Source organism: Prionailurus bengalensis, chromosome C2 (genome assembly GCF_016509475.1).
Source record: "Prionailurus bengalensis isolate Pbe53 chromosome C2, Fcat_Pben_1.1_paternal_pri, whole genome shotgun sequence".
NCBI classification, from domain to species: domain Eukaryota; kingdom Metazoa; phylum Chordata; class Mammalia; order Carnivora; family Felidae; genus Prionailurus; species Prionailurus bengalensis.
The window spans coordinates 127,892,635-127,916,605 of record NC_057350.1 but is presented as its reverse complement, the minus strand read 5'-3'; the positions used below and the strand labels follow the sequence as shown (position 1 = coordinate 127,916,605).

The following is a 23,971-nucleotide window of genomic DNA, read 5'->3' as shown; positions in this document are numbered from 1 at the left end:
TCATTGTACCCCTTAGTTTTTACTAAAAATGTTTTTAAAAACTATAAAGGAAATTTAGCCACAGTAAAGATGTAGAAAAACATAAAATTAATTGTAATTAAATATCTTATTTAATCCACTATATCTAAAATGTTATTGCAACATCTCATCAATATAAGAATATTGATGTTTTACCTTTTTTTCATATTAAGTCTTCAAAATCTGTTTTGTATTTACACTTAAAGATATCTCAAATTGGACTAGGAACATGTGGATAAGTGGCTACAATATTTGACCATGCAGATGTGAATAACAAGAGTTCCAGAAAAAAAGAATGGATAAGGGTGAAAAGAGGCAGGGAAGAAATAAAATAATTGAAGAAAATTTCCGAGAACTAAAGAATACTAGCTTCCAAATTGTGTAAGCTCTCAGAAAGCCCAAGAAAGTAGATGAATTAGACCCAGACCAGGATACTTCATCATGAGATTTCAAAATACCAAGGACCCAGAGAAACCTCTATAGGCTTCAAAGGAAAAAAAAAAAAAGTTATTATAGTCAAAGGATCAGACATCGGCATGGCTTTAGACTTCTCAACAATAGTGGATAGATAGAAGATAGTGTAGTGAATCATTGCCTTTAAACTTCTGAAGGAAAAGCACCACCAAGGTATAATTCTGTAACCAAAATATCAACCAAGTTAGGAGGTAGATAAACAGTATTTTCAACTATCTAAGATCTCAGAAAACGTATGTGCCTCACTCCCTTTTTTTTAGGAAGCTGCCGAAGAATATGTTACACTAAACAAGGAAGTCAACCAAGAATGAGGAAAGTGTGAGATACAAGAAATAAGAGAAAGGTGAAAGGAATCCCTGGGATGAAACCATGAATCCAGTCTAGAGAGCAACCAGTGCAGTTAAAGTAGGTCAGAAGGAAGCAAGAAAGACTTCATCAAGAAAATCCAGTTCATAGAACCCTGATGAGAATGATTATGGATGTAGAAAACTGGCACATATGGGCACTGAATAGTAACATGTACACAGAAATCTAAGCAAATAAGAGATAAAAGAAAAAGTTGAGTAATTTATATTACGAGGTTCAGAAGGGCATGTAGGTAAAGTAGAAAGAGAGGTAGAAGAGCTAAAACCTCATTTTTCATTGTATGAAATTAATACACAGTTCTTAAAACAGAAATGTAAGGAAGGAGCAATATAGGCATCTTATCTGAAAATATAAAAACCAAAATAATCTGGTATTGAAAGTGGTTGATTCTGGGGAAGGGAAATAAAGGGAAGAAGGGGTCTGGCCAGTTTTTCTAACAAATTTTATAAAACTGTGTTCCTCTAAGTCTCAAGTATACACGTATTAACTTATTTTAAAAGAAAATATACACATATTGACTTATTTTAAAAGAAACATGGGCAGTAATAAATCTGGGTGAATAAAGGACCTTACCAGGCCATTGCTAACGAGTGTCCTTATCTTCTAGCATTGAGTATTGGTTCCGCTGCATGGATATGGATGGAGATGGTGTACTCTCCATGTATGAGCTGGAGTACTTCTATGAGGAGCAATGTGAACGGATGGAAGCCATGGGCATTGAGCCCTTGCCATTCCATGATTTGCTGTGCCAGATGCTTGACCTGGTGAAGCCAGCCAGTGATGGTAATATTGAGTAAAAGACCATCTGCACTACTCACCTATGTAACAGAGGGGGGCCTTTAATCCTGGATTGTCCCAAATTACTGAACTTCCAGAGTCTTCCATACTGGCTTCCCAAATACAGAAATATTTAAGTTTCTCCTTTACCATTAGTTTAGAACCAACAACTAATGGCAAATCAAGTTTAAGAAATTTCCCCATAGAAACAGAAGGCAGATTAGTGATCGCCCTAGGCTGGGTAAGGAGATGGGGAACGTCTGCTTGATGAGTACAGTTTCCTTTTGGAGTGAGGAAATGTTGTGGAACTCGGTAGTGGTAATGGTTGTACAACACTGTGAATGTACTAAAAGCTGCTGAATTGCACACTTTAAAATGGTAAATTTTATGTCCATTTTACCTAAAAAAATCGGATTTTATATAATAAAATTGGCATATTCATATACTCTTAAACTTCAGTAAAAGTTTTTTTCACTTGCCAAAAAGTTCTTGAAATTTACTGGATTTGTTTTTACATAGGCAAAATAACACTACGAGATCTGAAGAGATGCAGAATGGCACACATTTTTTATGATACTTTCTTTAATCTGGAGAAATACTTGGACCATGAACAGAGAGATCCTTTTGCGGTCCAGAAGGTACTGGTTTTAACTTCCCTTTGAAGGCTGCAGTATCAGGGGTTGTGTGCTACAGATAAAAACGGTCTTTCCCTGTGAGAATCTTGTATTTAAAGAGGTAACATTTAAAACATTTTCTCTCCTACTGAAAAGAGAGAAAAAAGGACCTAGAGCACATGTCTCTCCATAGCTAATCTTCAAGTTTAGGTAACCTGCATCTGCCTATCACTGAGTGAATTTTGTGGTCCGTATACTTATATATTAGACACTAGTTACAAAAAAGTTTTGAAAAAAATTTGTCCTAACTTTAAAAAAAAAAATGTATCAATAGAACCATCTGTATTAGAAAGTATATTGGGGTTAACTGTACCATTCATTTCCAGGATTACATTGTAAATAGCTCTCCCTAATGAAAACTAGACGTTCTCCATAATAGACAGCCCTCAGATAACAAAACACTTTTTCAAGTGTTAATGACTATTGTGCATGACTATCAGTTTGAAGTCATTCTACACCTGAATAGAGATGAGCACCCTTACGCGTACACAAAAACCTGTGGACCCTCAAAAAGCCCTGAACATATGGTCTATGTCAAAACAATAAAATAATAATAATAATAATAATAATAATAATATCATCACCACTTCCCCTTCTCTTGTTTAAAAAGTAAAAATTATGTGGGGGTGCCTAATGGCTCAGTCGAGTTGGTTAAGCATCCAGCTCTTGGTTTTGACCCAGGTCATGATCTCATGGTCCTTGAGTTCAAGCCCTGTGTGGAGCCCCACATTTGCACTGACAGTGCAGAGCCCACTTGGGATTCTCTCTCCCCCACCCCTACCCCCTTCCTTGCTTGTGTTCTCTCTCCCTCAAAACTTTAAAAAAATTTTTTTTTTAATTCTGTTAGTAGAAAAGGAATGTTTGAGTTGAGTCCTACAGGAATACCAGAAACTACCAGAAACTTTCAGTCTTTTTCTTCTACATGTTGACCTAAATAGTAGTAAGAATACAAAGATCACCTTATTATTTTTTAAGTTTATTTATTTGTTTTTGAGAGAGACAGAGATAGTCACAAGTGGGGTTAGGCAGAGAGTAAGACAGAGAATCCCAAGCAGGCCCCACGCTGTCAGTGCAGAGCCGATGCAGGGCTTGAACCCACAAAACTGTGTGATCATGACCTGAGCCAACACCAACATTTAGACATTTAACCAACTGAGCCACCCAGGCACCACATACGTTATTTTTTATTTTTATTTATTTTTTTAATTTTAGAGAGCACAAGCAGGGGAGGGGGGCAGAGGGAGACAGAATTTCAAGCAGGCTCCACACTCAGTGCGGAGCCAATGCAAAGGTCAATCCCATGACCCTGGGATCATGATCTGAGCTGAAATCAAGAATTGGACACTCAACTGACTGAGCCACCCAGACACCCCCAAAGATCACCTTCTAAAAACAAATATTCTACGCCTGATCTTGGGGCATATCAAGGCACATTATCACTAGCTTTAAAAAAAAATTTTTTCCCGGGCACCTGGGTGGCTCAGTTGGTTAAGTGTCCACCTTCAGCTCAGGTCATATCTTGTGGTTCGTGAGTTTGAGCCCCACGTCGGGCTCTGTGCTGACAGCTCAGAGCCTGGAACCTGCTTCGAATTCTGTGTCCCCCTCTCTCTCTGCCCCTCCCCCACTCGTGCTATCTCTCAAAAATAAACATTAAAAAAATTGCCAATTATAAATCTAAGATGTAAGTTTCAAAGATGTCAAAAGGATGGAGTAGGGGTTCTTAAAATGAGTTAAGTATCATAATCCTATTGTATGGTCAGTATTTAGGTATTTACATTCTTCTGGGCATGACTAACCTTACATCTGAGGGCAGTGCTAATAACTCATTTTAATCATGGAAAAGCATTTTACCTGGAGTATATAATCCAAGATACTGCCCAGATTGGAGAAGGAAAAGAAAATGTATATAGCCTTTTCCCCCTTTATAAAATTTGTAAGAGATGGCAGTATATCAAGATTTATTCTGATCTGCAGAGAACATTTTTAGTCAAAAAGTGCTCAGTAAATTCCAGTGACTGTGTTGAAGAGACATATGGTCATATAGAGATAAAAAGAAGAGCAAAAAGTAGCAATCGAGCATGTACAGTATAGCAAAGGAAATTATTTGGGGGAGAAGGGCTCTTTCTAGGAAAATAGCACAGATGACATGGTATCTGAGCTGGCTTTTACAGAAGCAATAAAAATATGCCAGGGAGGGGAGGAAGCGATGGTCTGTTTCAGGTGGGCATATGTAAACCACAAGTCACTCCAGATAGCTGGTGTGCAAAGTGCCAGGGAGAAGAGCCCAGACAAAGGTCTCTGATTATAAGGCTAAAGAATCTAGACCTAAAGAATTCACTGCTGAGGAGTTCACTATAATTTTATGATTGGAGGCATACAAATCACTTTAAGAGTGTTACTTTAGCACCTCTCTTAACATGTTAAAATGAAATATTTTCAGGCAGGTCATCACAAATGTTCACTGAAGAAAACCAATCTCCAATTCTTTGTCTTTGATTATTTTTGTTTCCTTTTCTCTTTGCAATCAGGATGTTGAGAATGAGGGGCCTGAGCCCTCTGACTGGGACAGGTTTGCAGCTGAGGAGTATGAGACTCTTGTTGCAGAGGAATCTGCCCAAGCACAGTTCCAGGAAGGGTGAGTGAGGTCCCTGGGTCTTATAGAACTTTTTTAACAGGGGTAATCATATCAGGAATGGTAAAACCATCTTTAAAAAATCAAACTAGTAATCCTTTCTTATTTTTGGATATCCTGAGTGATTATAACCAACTTTAGTTGAAAGAATATTTTTCCAGCAATCTTCCCTTCTTCACTAATTTCCTAAAACTCTTCTCATGTCCCATTTCCTTTAATGGAGTTGTACTTTTCACTGGAAGCTAAGATCATCGTGCAGTCATTCTACTTTGTTAGTGATATCACATGCTGTAAAAACATTTAGCATTTACTAAAATGCTGTAAATACAGGATGAGACTGAAAGAACTGAAGCTCTTTTAAATAATCAAACCATGTTTAAAACAAATCTTTACCATACATGTTTTTTTGTATTCAACACTGAACAAGAATTTACTTCTACAACAAATTTGTAATAGGGTATATATAATTCCATAAAGGGATCATGGTAAGAAACTATTCAAGACTTCCATTGCTTAGATCATTTCAGCAACTTTATAATTTGTTGGCTCTTTCCACCATCTTCTAGTGATTTCTTTTGTAGTTCCTCTAAGGCTCTTAATGCTTATTAATGTAATATTTTTTGAACAGGTAATATATTCATATATTTTAATATTCAAAGAAACAAGGATAGTTTCCTACTGCCCAGTTTTCCTCCCTAGAAGCAATCACTGTGACCTTTTTTTTTTTTTTAATATTTATTTATTTGGGGGAGGGTGCAAGCAGGGGAGGAGCAGAGAGAGGGGGACAGAGGATCAGAAGCAGGCTCTGCACTGACAGCACCAAGCCCGATATGGGGCTCAAATTCACGAACCATGAGACCATGATCTGAGCCGAAGTCAGACACTCAAACCGACTGAGCCACCTAGGTTCTCCCACATTTTCTTATTACATGTCCTTCCAAAGACACCCTCCACTTTATTTCCTATAGATATATATATACACATACATATATTCAGATACATGTGTATATATAAAAAAGCACATATACATTCTTTTATTTCTTTTTTCTGTACACATATGGTAGCATATTATATTCATTGTTTGGTATTTTGCTTTTTCCACACTTATGTAAAGTTTCTGTTATAGAAGATGAGTAAGTTCTAGAGATCTGCTATACTACTTAGTGCCCATAGTTAAAAATGTGGGTATTCTGCATTTTAAAATGTTATGAGAACAAATCTCATGTCTTCCTACAAAACACACACAAAAAAATACCATGAAATTTTTGGAGGTGAACAGATTTTTGGAGTACCTTGATTGTGGTATCACAGATGTATGCGTATATCCACACTGATCAAAGTGTAATTGTTAAATGCATATAATTTTTGTGTATCAAACCTAAATAAAGACAAAAACAATAACAAAGATTGGGAAGACAACATGGTGAACCAAAAACACTTGTATTTTACAATTACTGAGGTATAAATAAGGCTTCACAAATATTTTGGGGGCCTTGGGTACATGAAAAAATTTTTAAAAGCCCAACAAATGGGAGATTATTTCATGCATGTATCTGATGAATGTTCTAAGTTTTTCTACAGCTGCACAATATTCTACTGTACAGTTATGCCACTATGACAAATAAAATGTTCTAATGAATAATCTTACATACATGTAATTTTATACATATGTAAGACAAATTTCTATAAGTATAGCAAACAGAGGAGGGTTTCAGAGAAACCAACAAGAAATAATGCAGACACCCAGAACTAGCAACAGTGGGGAGCCACTTCCATCCTTAGGTCTAAAAGGACAAGGAGATAAAACCATCATCAGAACCCAAAGAGAGTAAGTATATGGAGAGAGCTGACAGGAGTTGTGACCTTCAGTAATAGAATTCAGTCAAACTATGGCAATCTAGGTGAGAGCTGCTAGAATAAATACCCAATTTCACTTTGCTCATATCCCTTAGTATCCTGCTGGCACTTCTCATTGGTTTCCAACCAGAAACAAGAAGATAAGAGAACTGATGTAGTCTGTTTGGATCAGCCTCCTTATCCACCTAGCTAAGGGGAGAGTAGATATAGAAGGATAAACATCAAATATCCAGCTCAGTACAAATGCCAACAGAGATTCTACATTTCACACCCTTACCATTAAGTCTTCAATATCTTTTTTGAGAGTACTGAAGAAGCCATCACCAAACTACTTTCTTTAATCTTGAGATATCCTTAATATGCTTACTCACAAAACTGGGGTCTTATTTTTATGTCATGGACCCAGAAACCCAGAAAAATCATTCATCATTATTTTAAGCCTGACTGAATAAGAAGGGAAGATAGGCAAGTGTATTCATAAGCATAATCTAAAATTTTTTTGGCACTGAGCTTCCTTAGTAGGAATTAGGGTAAGGTTACTTATGAAGCAGCATCACTACTGTTAAGAGCATCTGTGGTTGTTTGTAATAGTGAAAAATTGGAAGGTCTGATAGGAAGATTAATAAAATTACCCTGCATATACATAGTATAATTCCATGTAAACATTACAAGTCATTTTGTGGACGTATATTTCTTGACTATTATAAAGAAAAAATTAAAATGTGGAGGAAGGCTTTAAAAGATCAAGTAAGGGGGAGCCTAGGTGGCTCTGTTGGCAAAGCATCCAAGTCTTGATTTTGGCTCAGGTCATGATTTCACAGTTCATGAGATCGAGCCCCATGTCAGGCTCTGCACTTACAATGCTGAGCCTTCTTAAGATTCTCTCTCTCCTTTTCTCTCTGCCCTTCCCCCATTCATACATGCATGTGGGCACTCTCTCTCTCTCAAAATAAGCAAACATTTAAAAAAGATCAAGAAGGAATAGTAAAGTGTAAGAAAGAAAATTAGGTATACATAAGGAAAACAACAGGGATCTTAGTATGTATTAGACATACAAAGCAAATGGAACACAAAAAATTCAAAGATAATAGAAAAGCTTTTTTTTTTTTAAATAAAGTTCCTGAAATCCAAAAGGTCAGAAGTCATACCATATCCAGGAAATACTGATAATGATTGATTCCCAATATATGTCATGAATTTGCCGGAGTTCAAAGATAAATATTGGATAAAGGGTTAGCATCCAAAACCCATAAAGAATTCACCGAACTCAACATCCATAAAACAAATAATCCAGTGAAGAAATGGGCAGAAGACATCCAGATGGCTAACAGACACATGAAAAATCATCAGGAAAATAAAAATCAAAACCGCAATGAGATACCACCACACACCTGTCAGAATGGCTACAATCAACTTGGGGAACAACAGATGTTGGTGAGGATGTCGAGAAAGGGGGACCCTTTTGCACTGTTGGTGGGAGTGCAAACTGTTGCAGCCACTCTGGAAAACAATATGGATATTCCTCAAAAAATTAAAAATAGAACTACCCTACAACCCAGCAATTGCACTACCAGACATTTATCCAAAGGATACAAAAATGCTGATTTGAAGGGCACTGTGCACCCCAATGTTTATAGCAGCACTATCAACAACAGCCAAAGTATGGAAAGAGCCCAAATATCCATCCACTGGAAAAAGGATAAAGAAGATGTGGGGTGTGTGTGTGTATATACATACACACACACACACACATACATACAGTGGAATACTACTCAGCAATGAAAATGAAATCTTGCCATTTACAACTATGTGGATGGAACTAGAGAGTATTATGCTGAGTGAAATCAGTCAGTCTGAGAAAGATACCATACGATTTCACTCATGTGGAATTTGAGAAACTCAGCAGATAAACACAGGGGAAGGGAAGGAAAAATAAGAAAAACAGAGGGAGGCAAACCATAAGAGACTCTTCTATACAGAGAACAAACTGAGGGTTGCTGGAGGAGAGGTGGGTGAGGGGATGGGTTAAATGGGTAATGGGCATTAAGGAGGGTACTTTTTGGGATGAGCACTGAGTATCATATGGAAGAGATGAATCCCTGGGTTCTACTCCTCAAGCCAAGACTACACTATATGTTAACTAACTTGATTTTAACTTTAAGAAAGAAACTTTAATTGGGTTTCTTTTCCACTTAAAAAATTCAAGTCCTCAGACAAGGGGAAAATAAAATCACCCTCGCCTCAGATACCTCCATGGTAAAAATGAATATTAGAAGATCATAAAACAACACATACAACTTTTTCAGAGAAAAAATTTCTATAATCTCAAATTTTATACTAACCCCAGATGACATTCAAGCATGAAAACACAAGTGGGTATTTTCAACATGTAAGAACTGAAGGGAATATAGCACCCATGAGCTCTTCTATAAAAAAGACAATCATAAAACCAAGAAACAAACCAAAATAAAGAGCCTGGAAATGTAGCAACCATTGGGGAAAAGAAATAAATAGCATTCAATCCATTCAAATGTAGAAAGAATAGAGATCTGGAAAAAAAAGAAATGTAAAACTAGGATGTAGAGAGGAAGAGGAAATATATGTATAACATCCTAGAAATAACAATTTAAATGAAAATGGGAGGTAGAGAGGAGGAAGAAAGTATGTGTAAATTTCATTGGCAAAACCTCAGTAGATACCCTTTAAAGCTATAAGTCAAATTGAGGGTTTAGGAATACTAATTTAACACTTGAAAAACCAAAGCTAGACTATTCCAATTCAATCAGAAAATGTGTATACAGAAAAGAAAAACACAGACCACAAAGCCTGAAGATGACAGAACTAAGGCAATGAATGTAAATGGAATAAACTCACTTATTTAAAGAAAAGGATTCAATTTTGTAATAACAACAAAGGTTGCATTAAAAACGAATGAATGCTTTGGAGCAGCCACTCTGGAAAACCACATGGAGGTTCTTCAAAAATAGAACTACCCTACGACCTAGCAATGGCTCTACTATGTATTTAGTCAAAGGATACAAAAATACAGATTCGAAGGGGCACATATACCCCAATGTGTACAGCAGCGCTATCAACAATAGCCAAATTATGGAAAGAGCCCAGATGTCCATCAACTGCAACGATGTGGATAGAACTAGAGTGTGTTAGGTGAAGCAAAACCAGTCAGAGAAAGGCAGATATCCTATGATCCCACTCATATGTGGCATGTAAGAACAGAACACATGAACATAGGGGAAGGGAAGGAAATATAAGATGAAAACAAGGAGGAAAACCATAAGACTTAACTATAGATAACTGAGAGTTCGTGGAGGGTTGGTGGGTGGGGGAATGGATTAAATGGGTGTTGGGCATTAAGGAGGGTACTTGTTGGGATGAGCACTGGATGTATATGTAAGTGATGAATCACTAAATTCTCCTGAAGCCAATACTACACTATATGTTAACTAACTTGAATTTAAATAAAATCTTGGAAGAAAAAAAAATAGTCAAAAAAAGCTATGCATCTGACAGCATCAGATTTTTGAAACAAAAACTCCCAAAAGAAAATAAAAGGAGAAATTGGAGCCTATTATTGCAGCCATAGTAAACTATACCCTGAAAATAGGTAAAATACCTTTGTAGGTTTTGTCCATAGACCATCTACAAAATATATATTAGGCTACAAACAAAACTTCAGTGGACCTCTAAAGAGTAACTGTAATTCAGACCAGCTTCTCATTTTAAGGAGGTAGTCTGAAAGCATACTGTAGTTTTCAGTCTCTTCACACCATTTGAAAATACAAAGCACCACTTAAGAGGAGAAACTTTCAGTGGACTAAAAGACGAAAAGGAGATGGGATCCGATTGAAGAGGCAGTCTGTGCAGCAGCATGCAGAAGATAATTGCTACAAATAAAGGAAGCAGCACTTAAGGATGATCCATACCTGAATTTGGCTGAAACTCCACACAAGAAGGAGATGAGAAGCAGCAGTGTCCAGGTAGGTCAAACCTTGTATATCTCATCCTATTCCTAAAGGAAAGACAAGAGTGTGGGATCTTGGAGCAGAGAAAGCACAACCACTGAAATATCCACACCAGCAGCATGGTCCATCTAGCCCCTCATTCTCATTGAAAACACTAGCAACCTCTCATTGCCCCCTCCTAATAAGAAGCCAGTGCAAACAGAGGGAGTGGTCTGTTCCCAGCTACATAGAAAAATGGACAAATATCAAACAGTTGGAAGTAATAAAATACTCAACAAATGGAAGAACTTTCACTCTTGGAAGGCGATTTACTACAGCAGTCAGAACAAGACCTCAAGTTGAGTATTATTTACCATTTTTGGATGGTAAGAGAATACTGCCCTCTTGAAACAAGACTGACCAGTTTCTTGGAAATTGAAAAATTTTTAAATGAAAAACACAGTCATTGAGCTGAATAATAGAATGGACACAGATGAAAAGTTTTTGATTTGGGATATTGATTATGATACTACGGTAAGAAATCTTTATAGAAAACAGTAGAAATAACAGCCAGATAATTCCCAGAATTCTGTTTAAACAAATAAAAATATACCCAGGGACCAGCAAATTTTTTCTTTCCAGGTAGTGAATATTTTAGGCTTCACAGTTCTGTTACAACTACTTACCTCTGACATATATATGGCTGTAACAGTAGCCATAGGAAATATGTAAGCAAATGAATGTGGCTGTTTTCCAATGAAATTTTACTAATATGCCCTGAGATATAAACTTTATTTTTTCATATGTCATGAAATATTCTTGTGATTTTTTTTTTTCAAATTTGAAAAGGTAAAAACCATTCTTAGGTCACTGGGCTATACCAAAACAAGTGGAGAGATTTGGCCCACAGACTGTAGTTTGCCAGTCCTGTACTAGAGTGAGATTTCAGAACATAAAAGATAAAGAAGAACTGAAAATCTACCAGACAGAAAAAAAACAGATTACCTACAAAGTGAATGCAAAAAGAAATGGAGCAATATCATTCAATTACTGCAAAGAGAATAACTTTAAATCTAGAATTCCACTCCTATTTAAATATGAGGGCCCAATAAATACATTTTCAGACACCCAAAGATGCAAAAAGTTACCAACCACAGACTATCTCTGAAAGAAGTATTAAGGGATACTCTTCAGCAAGAAGGTAAACAGATTCTCGAGGAAACAGTGGGATGCAAGAAACAAGCATGAGCAACAAAATTAGTAAAATCTATTCTTAGAACTAAAAAATATTGATCACATACTATTAAGAGTAAAAAGAGGTCGTGGAAATACACTATGAATCTTTATTAGAGAGTATTAACGCTGATGAATTTATATTTCTCTAACAATGACTAGAGAGTTAAAATATGTGTATTAAAAATTTAAGGTCAACCACTAAGAATAAAAACAAAATGGAAAACTCTAATCATTTTTTTAGAAAAAGACAATAGATTATTAAGCTGAGAAAAATTGGGTAAAGAAAACTTAATCTGCTAAACTCAAATCTACTAGAAGACAAGCGTGTTATCAGCATTGTTTTGGAGGCAAGTATCCTAACCATAAGCCAAAACAAAAAACAAAACAAAAAAAAACCCAGAAATACTGGCTTACAGAACTGAAAAGTCCAGGGGGTAGTACTAACTTTAGAGACTCAGATTTCATCTCTTTCATCTCTTAGATAATATTCTTCTTTCATCTTTTCACTCTTAGCAAGTTTTTCATATGTGGCAGCAAGATGATCACTTAATAGCTTCAAGTTCAAATAAATGACAAAATCCCTTTCCCCTAAGTTCCACCCAAAGCCTAGGATTTGTATCCCTTTGGCTCTAATTGGCTTAGTTTAGGTCCAATCCCTGAACCAGTTCCTGAAGGAGGCCTAGAACCAAGCTTCTACAAGGGTCAGGTCTATCCAAACCATGTTTTCCAAAGGGATATCAGAAAATATGGCCATAGGGGCACCTGGGTGGCTTGGTCGGTTAAGTGTCCAACTTTGGATCAGATCATGATCTCACAGCTCATGAGCTGGAGTCCCGAGTTAGGCTCTGTGCTGACAGCTTGGAGCCTGGAGCCTGCTTCAGATTTTGTCTCTCCCTCTCTCTGCCCCTCCCCCACTCGTGCTATATCTGTCTCTCAAAAGTTAATAAAAACATTTAAAATTTTTTTAAAAAAAGAAAATAATGGCCATAAAAAAGGAGAATACTATTCCAATACAGGAACAATGGATGTCCACCATAGTAAGAAAGAAGAGACAAAAAGATATAGACAGTACAAAATAAATGGCCAGAATAAGTCCAAATATAGTGTCAATAACAAAATTTACATTGAATTAAAAATCAAACTGTATACTATTCTTTAGATCCATCCCTAACACAGAGTTAAAAGTCAAATGAATAGTAACAAGAATAAACCAGGTATGGTAACATTAATGAGACAAGTAGAATTCAAAGCTTTAAAAGAGACTTCCCCGTATTTCAACAGTTGGCCATGAAAATAAATTCATGAACTTTATGCAACATAAAATATATCTGATAGAAATACAAGGAAAAATTGACATCGCAGTCTTGTAAAAACCAACAAATCAAATAGACAAGAAAGAAAGAAAGAAAGAAAGAAAGAAAGAAAGAAAGAAAGAATAAAAGAATATAGAAATTAGAAAGTTTTCAAAGAGGTACTCAACAGCATACCTGGTACCCAAGAAATACACATGGAGCCATCACAAAAGTGCCTATTTATTAAGGCATGAAGGAAATTGCAACAACTTAAAATGTAACCTGAAATTAACAACTAAAAGTTAAAATACACATACTAGAAAGTTAAAAATAAAGTTGAAAAATGCTCTAAATATATTTCAAAATAACTGTTAAAGTGGAAGTCAACATTCAAATTCTAGTCTTTTTAGAACTATGCATTATTTATTTATTAAAACATGGGATTTGGACAAGGGGAAATTTGTAACCTGTGGACTAAAATAAATTGATTAGGTTTTACTCTCAAAATGCATGAGAAAGGATGACAGTATAGACCTAAGTACATAGAAGAAGTTAAATAATTTTATTCAAACAAAAATAAATCTATTAATTTATAAACACAAACACACACACACACACACACACACACACAGCACACTATGTACCAAGCACTAGTCTAAATATTGTAATTCATTGGGTGCTCACAAACCCTTTTTTTGTAGATGCTGATATCCCATTTACATATGTGAAAACTGAACCACACAAGGTTAAATAAGTTGTCAAATCCACCAGTATATAAAAGAATACATCATGCCAAGACTGCTACAGTGGTTCAACTTTGTAAAATCTGTCATTAACAAATTAAACAAACAAAATATAAACTGATTCTCTGAAGGCATATGATAAAATTTAATACATTTTCTGGTTTGGAAAAAAATCTTAAAACTAAGCAAACTGGAGATGAGTACCTTGTTAATGATAAAGATGGTTAATCCCACACCCCAGAAATAACCAGTTAAAAATACAATAGGGAAAAATCCCATTCATTAGTATCAAGAAGAAAAGTGACTTGGAAAATATATATGAAGAAAATATAAAATTTTACCAAAAGGTGTAAGACAATTCACCATGTTAAAATTAATTCGTTAATTTGATATATTCCCCAAAATATGTTGTGGAACTTGATAAGCTAATTCTAAATAGAACAATAAATATACAAGAATAGTAATGAGTTTAGGAAAGAAAGGTGTGGTGGACTACAGGGCGTGTGTGTATGATAAAGACAGTGTCTTAAATGTGTTATGAAAAGACTAGTCAGTAAAATGTTGCTCTCTGTGGTGGGTGAAAAAAAGTGCATATGAAACTAATGTCTGCGTGTTAGATAAATAGACTTTCAGAGCTTAAAAGTAATGGGAGAAATTTATAAGGAAATACTTTCTAGATGTGACATTTAGGAAGTGACAAATTCTGTATCACAACTAAAAGACAAACAAATTGGACTGCATCATATGATCAATAGTATTCTTTTATAAATCAGATTCTTCAAGGGATGCCTGGGTGGCTCAGCTGGTTAAGGGTTCTACTTTGGCTCAGGTCAGGATCTCACAGTTTGTGGGTTCAAGTCCCATGTAGGGGTCTTTGCTGACAGCTCAGAGCCTGGAGCCTACTTTGGATTCTGTATCTCCCTCTCTGTCTCTGCCCTTCCCCCATTCACACTCTCTCTCTCAAAAATAAATGAACATTAAAAATTATTTTAAAAATCACATTTTTCAAAATCAACAGTAAGAACATGAATATTGACCACTTCTAAAACAGAAGAAATTTCACCCAGGAAAGAAACAGGAAAATTCCCACTTCACCAATAGTTAAAATACAGTAGCCAAATAATTTTAAATGTATTTAAATATTGAACAGAATCCCCAAAATATATGAAACAAAAATTGCCAGACAAGTCAGTATAGTTGGAGATTTCAACAACTTCTCTTTCAGTAACTGACAGAACTAGATAGACAGTAAGGATACAGAAGAATTGAACAACACAATGTACTTTAATCAATAGAGAACCCTCCACAAAACAATAGCAAAATGGGCATTTTTTTCAAGTGCACATGAAACTTCTCCAGGACATACCATATGATAAGTGAGTAAAATAAGATCCAATAAATCCAAATGGATTACAGTTACATAAATTATGTTGTCTGACCATAATAGAATTAAAGTAGAAATCAATAACAGGAATCGGGGAATCCCAAAATATTTGGAAATTAAGTAACACTTTTAAGGACACATGGGTCAAAGAAGAAACCAAAGGGAATCTGAAAATTACTGTGAAATGAATGAAAAAAAAGAACATATGAAAACGTATGAGGTGCAGTCGAAGCAATGCTTAGAGGAATATGTATGCCTCAAGTCTGACATCAATAATACAAGTTTCCACCTTAAGAAACTAGAAAAAAACCAAACCAGAGCTTAAATAAATAGAAAGAAGGAAATAATAAAAGACCAGAGTAGAAATCCATGAAATAGAAAATAGGAAAACAATATGAAAGAGTTCATGAAACCTAAAGTTGGTTCTTTGTAAAGATTTTAAGATAAATCTTTAGCTGGATTAAGGGGGAAAAAAGGCATACATTAACAAAATTAGGAATAGAGGAGGCATTACTACAGACACTACAGAACTTAAAATAATTACAAAGAAATATCATGAACAACTTCATCCCAATAAATTTCACACCTTAGATGAAATGGAACAAAATCCTAGAAAAAGTCAAATTACCAAGACTGATTTAAGAAGAAATGGAAAATCCGAATAGACTATATATCAACTAAAGATAATGAACTAGTTATTAAAGGTCTTCACCAAAGGTCCAGGTCCAGATGGTTTCACTGTTAAATTCTGTCAAATAGTTAAGGAGAAAAAAATATCAGTGTTTCACAAATACTTTCAGAAAATAACAGTAGAGGGGAACACTTCCAAACCTGCTTTATAAAGGCAGTACTACCTGATACCAAAGCCAAAGATACTACAAGAAATGAAAATTACAAACCAATATCCCTTAAGAGCTTCAATACAAAAATTATTTTTAAAAAAATTAGCACATCAAATCCAGCAATATATAAAAAAGATTATATACTTTAAGTGGGGTTCATCCCAGGAGCAGAAGGCTGGCTTAACATCCAAAAGTCTATTGATTTAATATACCATACTAATAAATGATAAGGATGCCTGGGTGGCTCAGTCAGTTAAGCGTCCAACTTCGGCTCAGGTCATGATCTCACCATTTGTTAGTCTGAGCCTCAAGTCAGGCTCCGTGCTGACAGCTTGGAGCCTAGAGCCTGCTTCAGATTCTGTCTCCCTCTCTCTCTGCCCCTCCCCTGCTCATGCTCACTCACTCTCTCTCTTCTCTCAAAAATAAACATTAAAAAAATTTTTTTAATAAATAAATGACAAAAGTAATCTCCATAGACACACAAAAAAGCATTTGACAAATCAAACATCCAGTCACAATAATTCTCACTCAAGTAAGGATAGAAGGGTAGAAGTAAGGATAGAAGTAAAGATAGAAGTAAGGATAGAAGGATCCTTAACAGGATAAAAGGAATCTACAGTTAAATCATACGGTAAAAAACTGAATGCCTTCCCCCCCCTAAGATCAAGAACAAAGCAGGGATGTTTCTATTCATAATTTCTACTCAGCACTGTAACTTAGGTCCTCCTATCTTCTGCAGTAAGACAAGAAAAAGACACTGAACGTTCAGATTGAAAAGGAAAAAGTAAAACTATTCATAGATTATGTAACCTGACAACAGTAAATACTAAGAAGTCTACCTGAAAGCTATCAGAACTAATGAATTAGCAGTTATCAAGATCTCAGAATACAAGTTCAATATGCAAAACTTAGTCGTATTTCCATATACTAGCAGTGAATAATCCAGTAGGGAAATCCAAATAAAAAGAATAATTCTACTCACATTAACATCAAAAAGAACAAAATATTTAAAAATTAACATAACCAAAGAACTATAATACTTGCACACTGAAAACTGCAAAACAGTGCTGACCTAAATGGGATTAGGAAGTTAAGTATTGTTAAAATGTTGGTTCTCCCCAAATTTACAGATTTACCAAAATTCCCTATCAAAATCCCTGCAGGCTTTTGTTGTAGAAATTGGCAAACTGATCCTAAATTTTATGTAGAAGTGTAAAGTACCTAAAATAGCCAAACTCTTTTTTAAAGGAACCAACTTGAGGCACCTGGGTGGCTCAAACATCCAACTCTTGATTTCGTCTCCAGTCACGATCTCATGATCAAGCCCTGCATTGGGCTCCATCCTGAGTGTAGGGCCTGCTTGGGATTCTCTCTCTGCCCCTCCTCTCCTGCTCACACTCTTTCTCTCTCTCAAAATAAATAAACATATTTTTAAAAATAAAAATAAATAATAAAATAACAAAATTGAAGGACTTAGTCTGCCTGATTTCAAAATTTACTATAAAGCAAACAATTGAGACACCTTAGCATATTAGCATGTATATACATAGATCAATTAAACACTCTAGAAATAGACCCTAGTATGGATGGCAAATTTTTAATCAGTGGAGAAAGAATAGTCTTTCCAAAAATGATGTTGAAATAACTTGATATCCATAAAAAAAAGGAACCAAAATCCATACCTCACAGCATATGCAAAAATAACTACACGTGGATAAAAGACCTAAATGTGAGAGCAGAAACTCTTAACACTTCTAGAATAAAACAGAGGAGAAAATCATTGTGACCTTGGATCAGGCAAAGAGCAATAAAAAATTACTTTCAGATTAAATGGACTTCCTTTAAAATTAGAAACTATTGCTCTTCCAAAGGCACCATTAAGAAAAGGAAAAAATTGGGAGAAAATATTCCCAAAACATCCTGATAAAGGAAGGATTCATATCCAAAATATATAAAAAGATTTCTTACAGCTCAGTAATAAAAAGACTAATAACCTAATTTTTAAACAGACAAAAGATTTGAATAAATACAATTAGAGATACAAACAGCAAATAGCTATATGAAAAGATGCTCCACATTGTTAGACATTAGAAAAATACAAATTAAAACCACAGTGAGATATACCACAGTGTAGATACACCAGCTAAAATCACTAGTTGGCAACAATGTGGAGAAGCTGGAACTTCATACATTGAACTGATGGTGATGTAAAATTATATATTCTCTTTAGAAAATTTTGGCAATTTCTTAACAAGTTAAACATACACTTATCATATGAATCAGCAGTTGCACTCCTAGGAATCTACCCAAGAAAAATGTTTACCCAAAGACTTGTCCGTGAATGTTTATAGCAGCATTATTCATAGTTGCCCAAAACTGGAAATAATCCAAATATCCATCAAACTGGTAAACTGATAAAATATATCCATAAAATGGAATGCTACTTAGAAAAAAAAAAAAAAAAAAGGAATGAACCATTGATAAACACAGTATGAGTGGATCTCAAAATAAGCTAAGTGAAAGAAGCTAGACAAAAAAGTATAATCCATTTGATTCCATTTATTTAAAATTCTAGAAAATGCAAATTAATCTATCATGACAACAAACTAGTGGTTAACTTGGGGGAGAGGAGCAGTGATTATATAGGGGCATGAACTTTGGTTGGGAGGCAAGGAAATGGATAGTTTTGTGATCTTGAATGTTGTAATGCTTTTACAGGTATATACACAAAGTCAAAATTTATAAATATAAGTAACCCATTGTATGTCATTTATATGTCAATAAATAGAAGAACTAATACATGCAGTAACATGGTTGAGTCTCTCAAAAATAACACTGTGTGAAAGAAGCCAAACACTAAAGACTACATATTATATGATCCCATTTATATGAAATTTCTAGAAAAGCCAAAATTATATAGCCAGAAAGCACATCAGTGGTTGCCTAGTTCCAGGAATGAGAGTGGAGAGTGAATCCAACAGGCACAAAGGAGAAGAGAGGCAGATGGAAGAATGAAAATTAGATTGTGGTATTGTTTGCACAATTGTAGAAATTTACTAAAACACACTGAACATTTAAGATCAGTGAATTACATATGCCATGTACGTTATATTTCAGTAAAATATTTAAAAAGCACAAGTCCAAAAGTTTTTGGCTTATTGGCAACAATCTTTTAAAAGATAATTTGTTAAAGGATAATATTAATTCAGTAAATGATTGCTGTCCTACTATATACTAAGCATTATCGGATATTGGAGGACAGGATTCCTGCCTAAGCAGGGAAAACAAACAGATGCAATTAAAGTATTTTAACTGCTTCTCATAGAAGCATTTTTTCCAGTTGTGGTTCTCAGAGTGCTTCTCATAGAAGAAGCATACCTACAGTAACACCTCACTCTAGGCTCACTGTCCAGTAAGATAAGCACTTTCAGATATTGTTGGTAGAAAAATTGGCCCAACCTCCCTGGAAAGTAATTTGACAGTATGTAGCAACAGCCTAAATTTATACCCTTTCACTCAGGATTCCAGTTTGGGGTATCTATTGTAAATAATCAGAAATTTGGATAGAATTGTTCTATCCAAACAACTGGCATTGGCCACTGGTCATTCTAAAGTTTAAAAATCAAACTAACACAAATGTACAATAATAGAGTAGTTCAATAAATCATGGTGTCTATGTGTCATATTATGCAAACATTTAAATTTTGTGCTTACACAAAAACTAACATGGGGGGGTTAGAAAATTATAATTTCATTATTACAAATCTGTACATCTATATATACAATCTAAAAGATAAGGCTACAAAATATTAACTCTGGGCTGTGGGATTGCAAGTATTTTTTTTATACTGGTCTATAATTTATAAGTTCTTTTAACAAACATACATTACTTGAATAAACAGGAAAAAGAAGTGTTATCTGTTTACATAGGTAATATGTTTAAATATGTGATACATAGGTGATATGTATACACAGCAGAAGAGGTAGAAAATACAGATAAACAAAAAAACTTCATCTAAAATCCACCATCCAGGGATGCCTGGGTGGCTCAGTTGGTTGTGGGTCCGACTTTGGCATAAGTCATCACCTCAGGGTTCATGAGTTTGAGCCCATTGGGCTTGCTGTTCTCAGCACCAAGCCCACTTCAGATCTTCTGTCCCCCTTTCTCTTGGTCCCTCCCCTACTCATGCTCTCTCTCAAAAATAAGTAAGACATTTAAAAAAAAAAATTTTTTTAGTGATAAAATAAAACCCACCATCCAGAGATAGCATAGCCTGTCCTCCCTTCTAGACATTTCAATGCAAACAGATAATTTTACAAAAAACGTAATTTATACTACATACTGTTTTGTAACCTGCCACAAAAGGAAAAAATAGAGATAGCAGGCATCACTACTTAGAAGTTTGTTAGTCTAAAAAGAGAAACTGATGGCAGCTAGAGAGTAAATAACTGGCTCAAGCAGAAGTTTTTTCCAGTTGTGGTGCTCAGAGAAGTGTGTCTGGAGGGAAGAGAGGGGAGGCATAGGGATGCAGACAGAAGTACAGGTGAGGGGTCACAAGAGGAGATGCAGGGACCAGGTGTAATGAAATTCGACCAGTGTATATGAGAGGCTTCTGCTGGACACTCCTCATGTTGTAGCAGATAAGATAAGGCCTCCATACAGCACACGTGGGTGATGAGGTCCTGCGGGCAGAGAAGGCTTACAATAGCCATACCCTGTAGAGTGAGAACTGGAATGTCAGAGGAATAGACCGGTTTACAGTTATTAATAGCTGACTGATGTGGTTTTCAAAAGTAAGGCCAGACTCAGAATCCCAAGGTTACACCACCTTGAGATGAAGCCCTCAAGAGGAATTACAAATACATCAGGGTGAGTCTGTAAACAAAAATTACCAGACTCAAATATCAGAAATGGAGGAAGAATGGCAGTACTATGGAAAGAGCAGAGGCTTAGGAAGGAGCCAGATAGATCTGGTTCTACCTACCACTCACCAGCTGGGCAGGTTATCTGACTCCTGAGGCTCAGTTTCCAAAGACACCAGCAACTACCTTACAAAGTGGTTGTGAGAATCTAAGATAATATATCTAAACACCTGGCACATAGTAGATACCTGATAAATAGTAGCTATTACTACTGTTAATATTCCCTGTATGGGAAGAGAGGAGATATAACATCATGGTTAAGGGCATGGAATTTGGAGTTAGACAAACCTAATAATTTCAAACCCTTGCTCTAGCACTCACTAGCTGTGTAATCCCAGGCATCCAAGCCTCAGCATCATCTATACAACGAGGATACCACCTGCCACAGTGAGCTGTTTAAATTGAAGGATTAAATAAGTAAGACCATGTGTAAATATCTTTATACTTTGCACTTAGGGATAGTACCTATGTAATCAATAATAAACAATGGATATTATTACTACCACCTCTGTGATCTTGGCCACATTACATAACCTCTCTGAACTAAAATTTAATCAGCTATAACATCACCATTCCACTACCCACCTTATTCCTGTCATTCCCAGGGCACACAGTTGGCACACAGTAAATATGTTACATAAACAATGGGACTATATTGAGGATTGGAGATAATGCATATAATGTATCCAACAATGGCATATAAATGCTGGAAAAAATGGAATTGTTTCCCACTAGAACCTGGGCTCCTCCAGGGCAAAGAACATTGTTTCATTCATCTGTTAATAACAGCACCTAGTAAAATGTTAGGGACGTAGGAGATCCTTAGGAAATGTTTACTGAGTGACACAGAAGGCAACAATCATCCAGCAGCCACCCTCACCTCACTATAAGGATAACTGCAGGAGTCCAGACATTTTGACCCTCTAAGTACAACTTGAAATTCTCCATCTACTTTATCATCTAACAAACACCATAAGTAGCCTTTGTGCCAGGAACCTGTACCACCTGATTCAAGGCTGGTACTTAGGTGATGCTTTCAAGAATAACCTAGTAATGACTCCAGATTTCAATGAGGTGAAAGAATGCAAACACAGAAGCTGCAAAAATTGTGAATTATCACTTCTAACACACAACGTGATCACAGCATACAACACCATTTGTATAAATCCAAGGTAATGAATGGTCATAATAGAGGAAACCAGATAGGGTACCAGTTACATAAACCAGTTCAACTGTATGTCCCACCTATATGAAGATAATAGGTTAGGATGCCAAATTTCTTTATAATTAACATTTTTATGATTTCTGCAACAAAGAAATTGCAGAAAAAACTTCAGCAATAAAACAATTATGTAAAGCAGGCAAAAGGGTCCTCCATGTTGTTATATTAGGAAACTGAGACCTGTTTTGTGTTTTTATTGATTAGTAGAGAAATGTAAGCTTGCTGCACAAAAATTGTAAAATATAAAGAGATTTAAATCACCCTTGGTTCAATCATCCAGAGATAACCATTATTTACACTTTAGTATACTTTTTGATGCTTAATTCTAGGGTGTTCAAAAATATGGCTTTTAATGATTCAGAAGTGTTCTCAAGCAGTAACTCACATCCATTTCCCTATTATTGGACATTTAGAGAATTCAGAACTGTGCACTACTGAATATTTTTAAAGGTAGCTTTTCCCCTTATATTAAATATAAATATATGAATTATTCCTTTAAAGAGTTGTTACTTCCACCAGCTTTGGAAAAGAAAGTGCTGTAGGCAAAAAAGGCCACTCCCAAACCCACCAGATCATCTTCCAGGACTGCAGCTAATAAGAGTCAAGTGTGGAGTAAGGAGTTGTGTGGAGCCTGACTGTCCTCAGCAAAGTGGGAAAATTTAAGAGGAGCAGGCATAATGGGGCAGGAGGGGGAAGGGGAGGTGACATGTATGTATATTGAGGCATGAGAAGAGAAAAAGGAATGACAGGAATTAATATTCTAAAGCATGAGTTACAGCCTTAAAAGAATAGTTCTAAGTTACATTTTATAGTGCTCATTAAACAGCACCTTTATATAGACCTGAATTTAATAATATAGTTTTAATTTTTTTTCTGCATTGAACAAATCAAAGCCCAATTTTATTTCAATAGATATTCACTGGCACTTACTCAATGCCAGGCACTGTGGTTAGTAATAGAAATGAATGAACCCTATTCCTCCCTTCAAGTTCATAATTAGAATATATTTAAACCCAAATTTTTATGCTATCTACACACGAACTAAGTAAGAATAAACAACAGATGGCTTACGACCCTAGGGAACTGCAAGAGACCAAAAAGGAAGTGCGATCAACTTCTGAGGCAAGAAGAGTGGGTAGTAGTACATATTAAGAAACTTTAGCAAGAGTTGGAACAAAATTTCTAGTTACTGAATGGGTCAATAGGGAAATTCATTGATCCAAATGTCCAACTTCCCAAGTATTTCAGTTAATCTATTTTACGTAAGTGCTTTAGGATTTAAAGGTGTAAAGGTAAGATTGATCCACTCCTATTTCTAAAGCATTAGAGACTCCAAATTAAAGAACTACTTAACATTTTATTCTATGCTTATAGCCAACATGTGTCTTAAGTTTCCTCAAACCCTGAATCAGATATTCTTGCCCTTTACCCCTGAAAATAGAATCCCAAAAATAGAATCAGACCACAATTCCCAAATAAACCCTGAAACCGCACAAATCCTTTTTCTGACCATATATGTGCCAATCATTATTTCTACTAATTCCAGGAATCAGCAGAACCAGCCTTAAT

At 35.6% G+C, this 23,971-nt stretch overlaps 1 protein-coding gene across 3 annotated transcripts in view; it reads left to right on the top strand.

Moving 5' to 3' along the window:
- The window catches only part of PPP2R3A (protein phosphatase 2 regulatory subunit B''alpha), a 201,788-nt gene that overhangs the window by 171,112 nt on the left and 6,705 nt on the right, over positions 1-23,971 (top strand). For all 3 annotated transcript variants that reach the window (XM_043595338.1, XM_043595340.1, XM_043595341.1), the window contains 3 exons: positions 1,466-1,641; positions 2,155-2,273; positions 4,838-4,944. In XM_043595338.1, the coding sequence (XP_043451273.1) occupies positions 1,466-1,641; positions 2,155-2,273; positions 4,838-4,944 (402 nt within the window). The remainder of the gene's footprint in view (positions 1-1,465; positions 1,642-2,154; positions 2,274-4,837; positions 4,945-23,971) is intronic.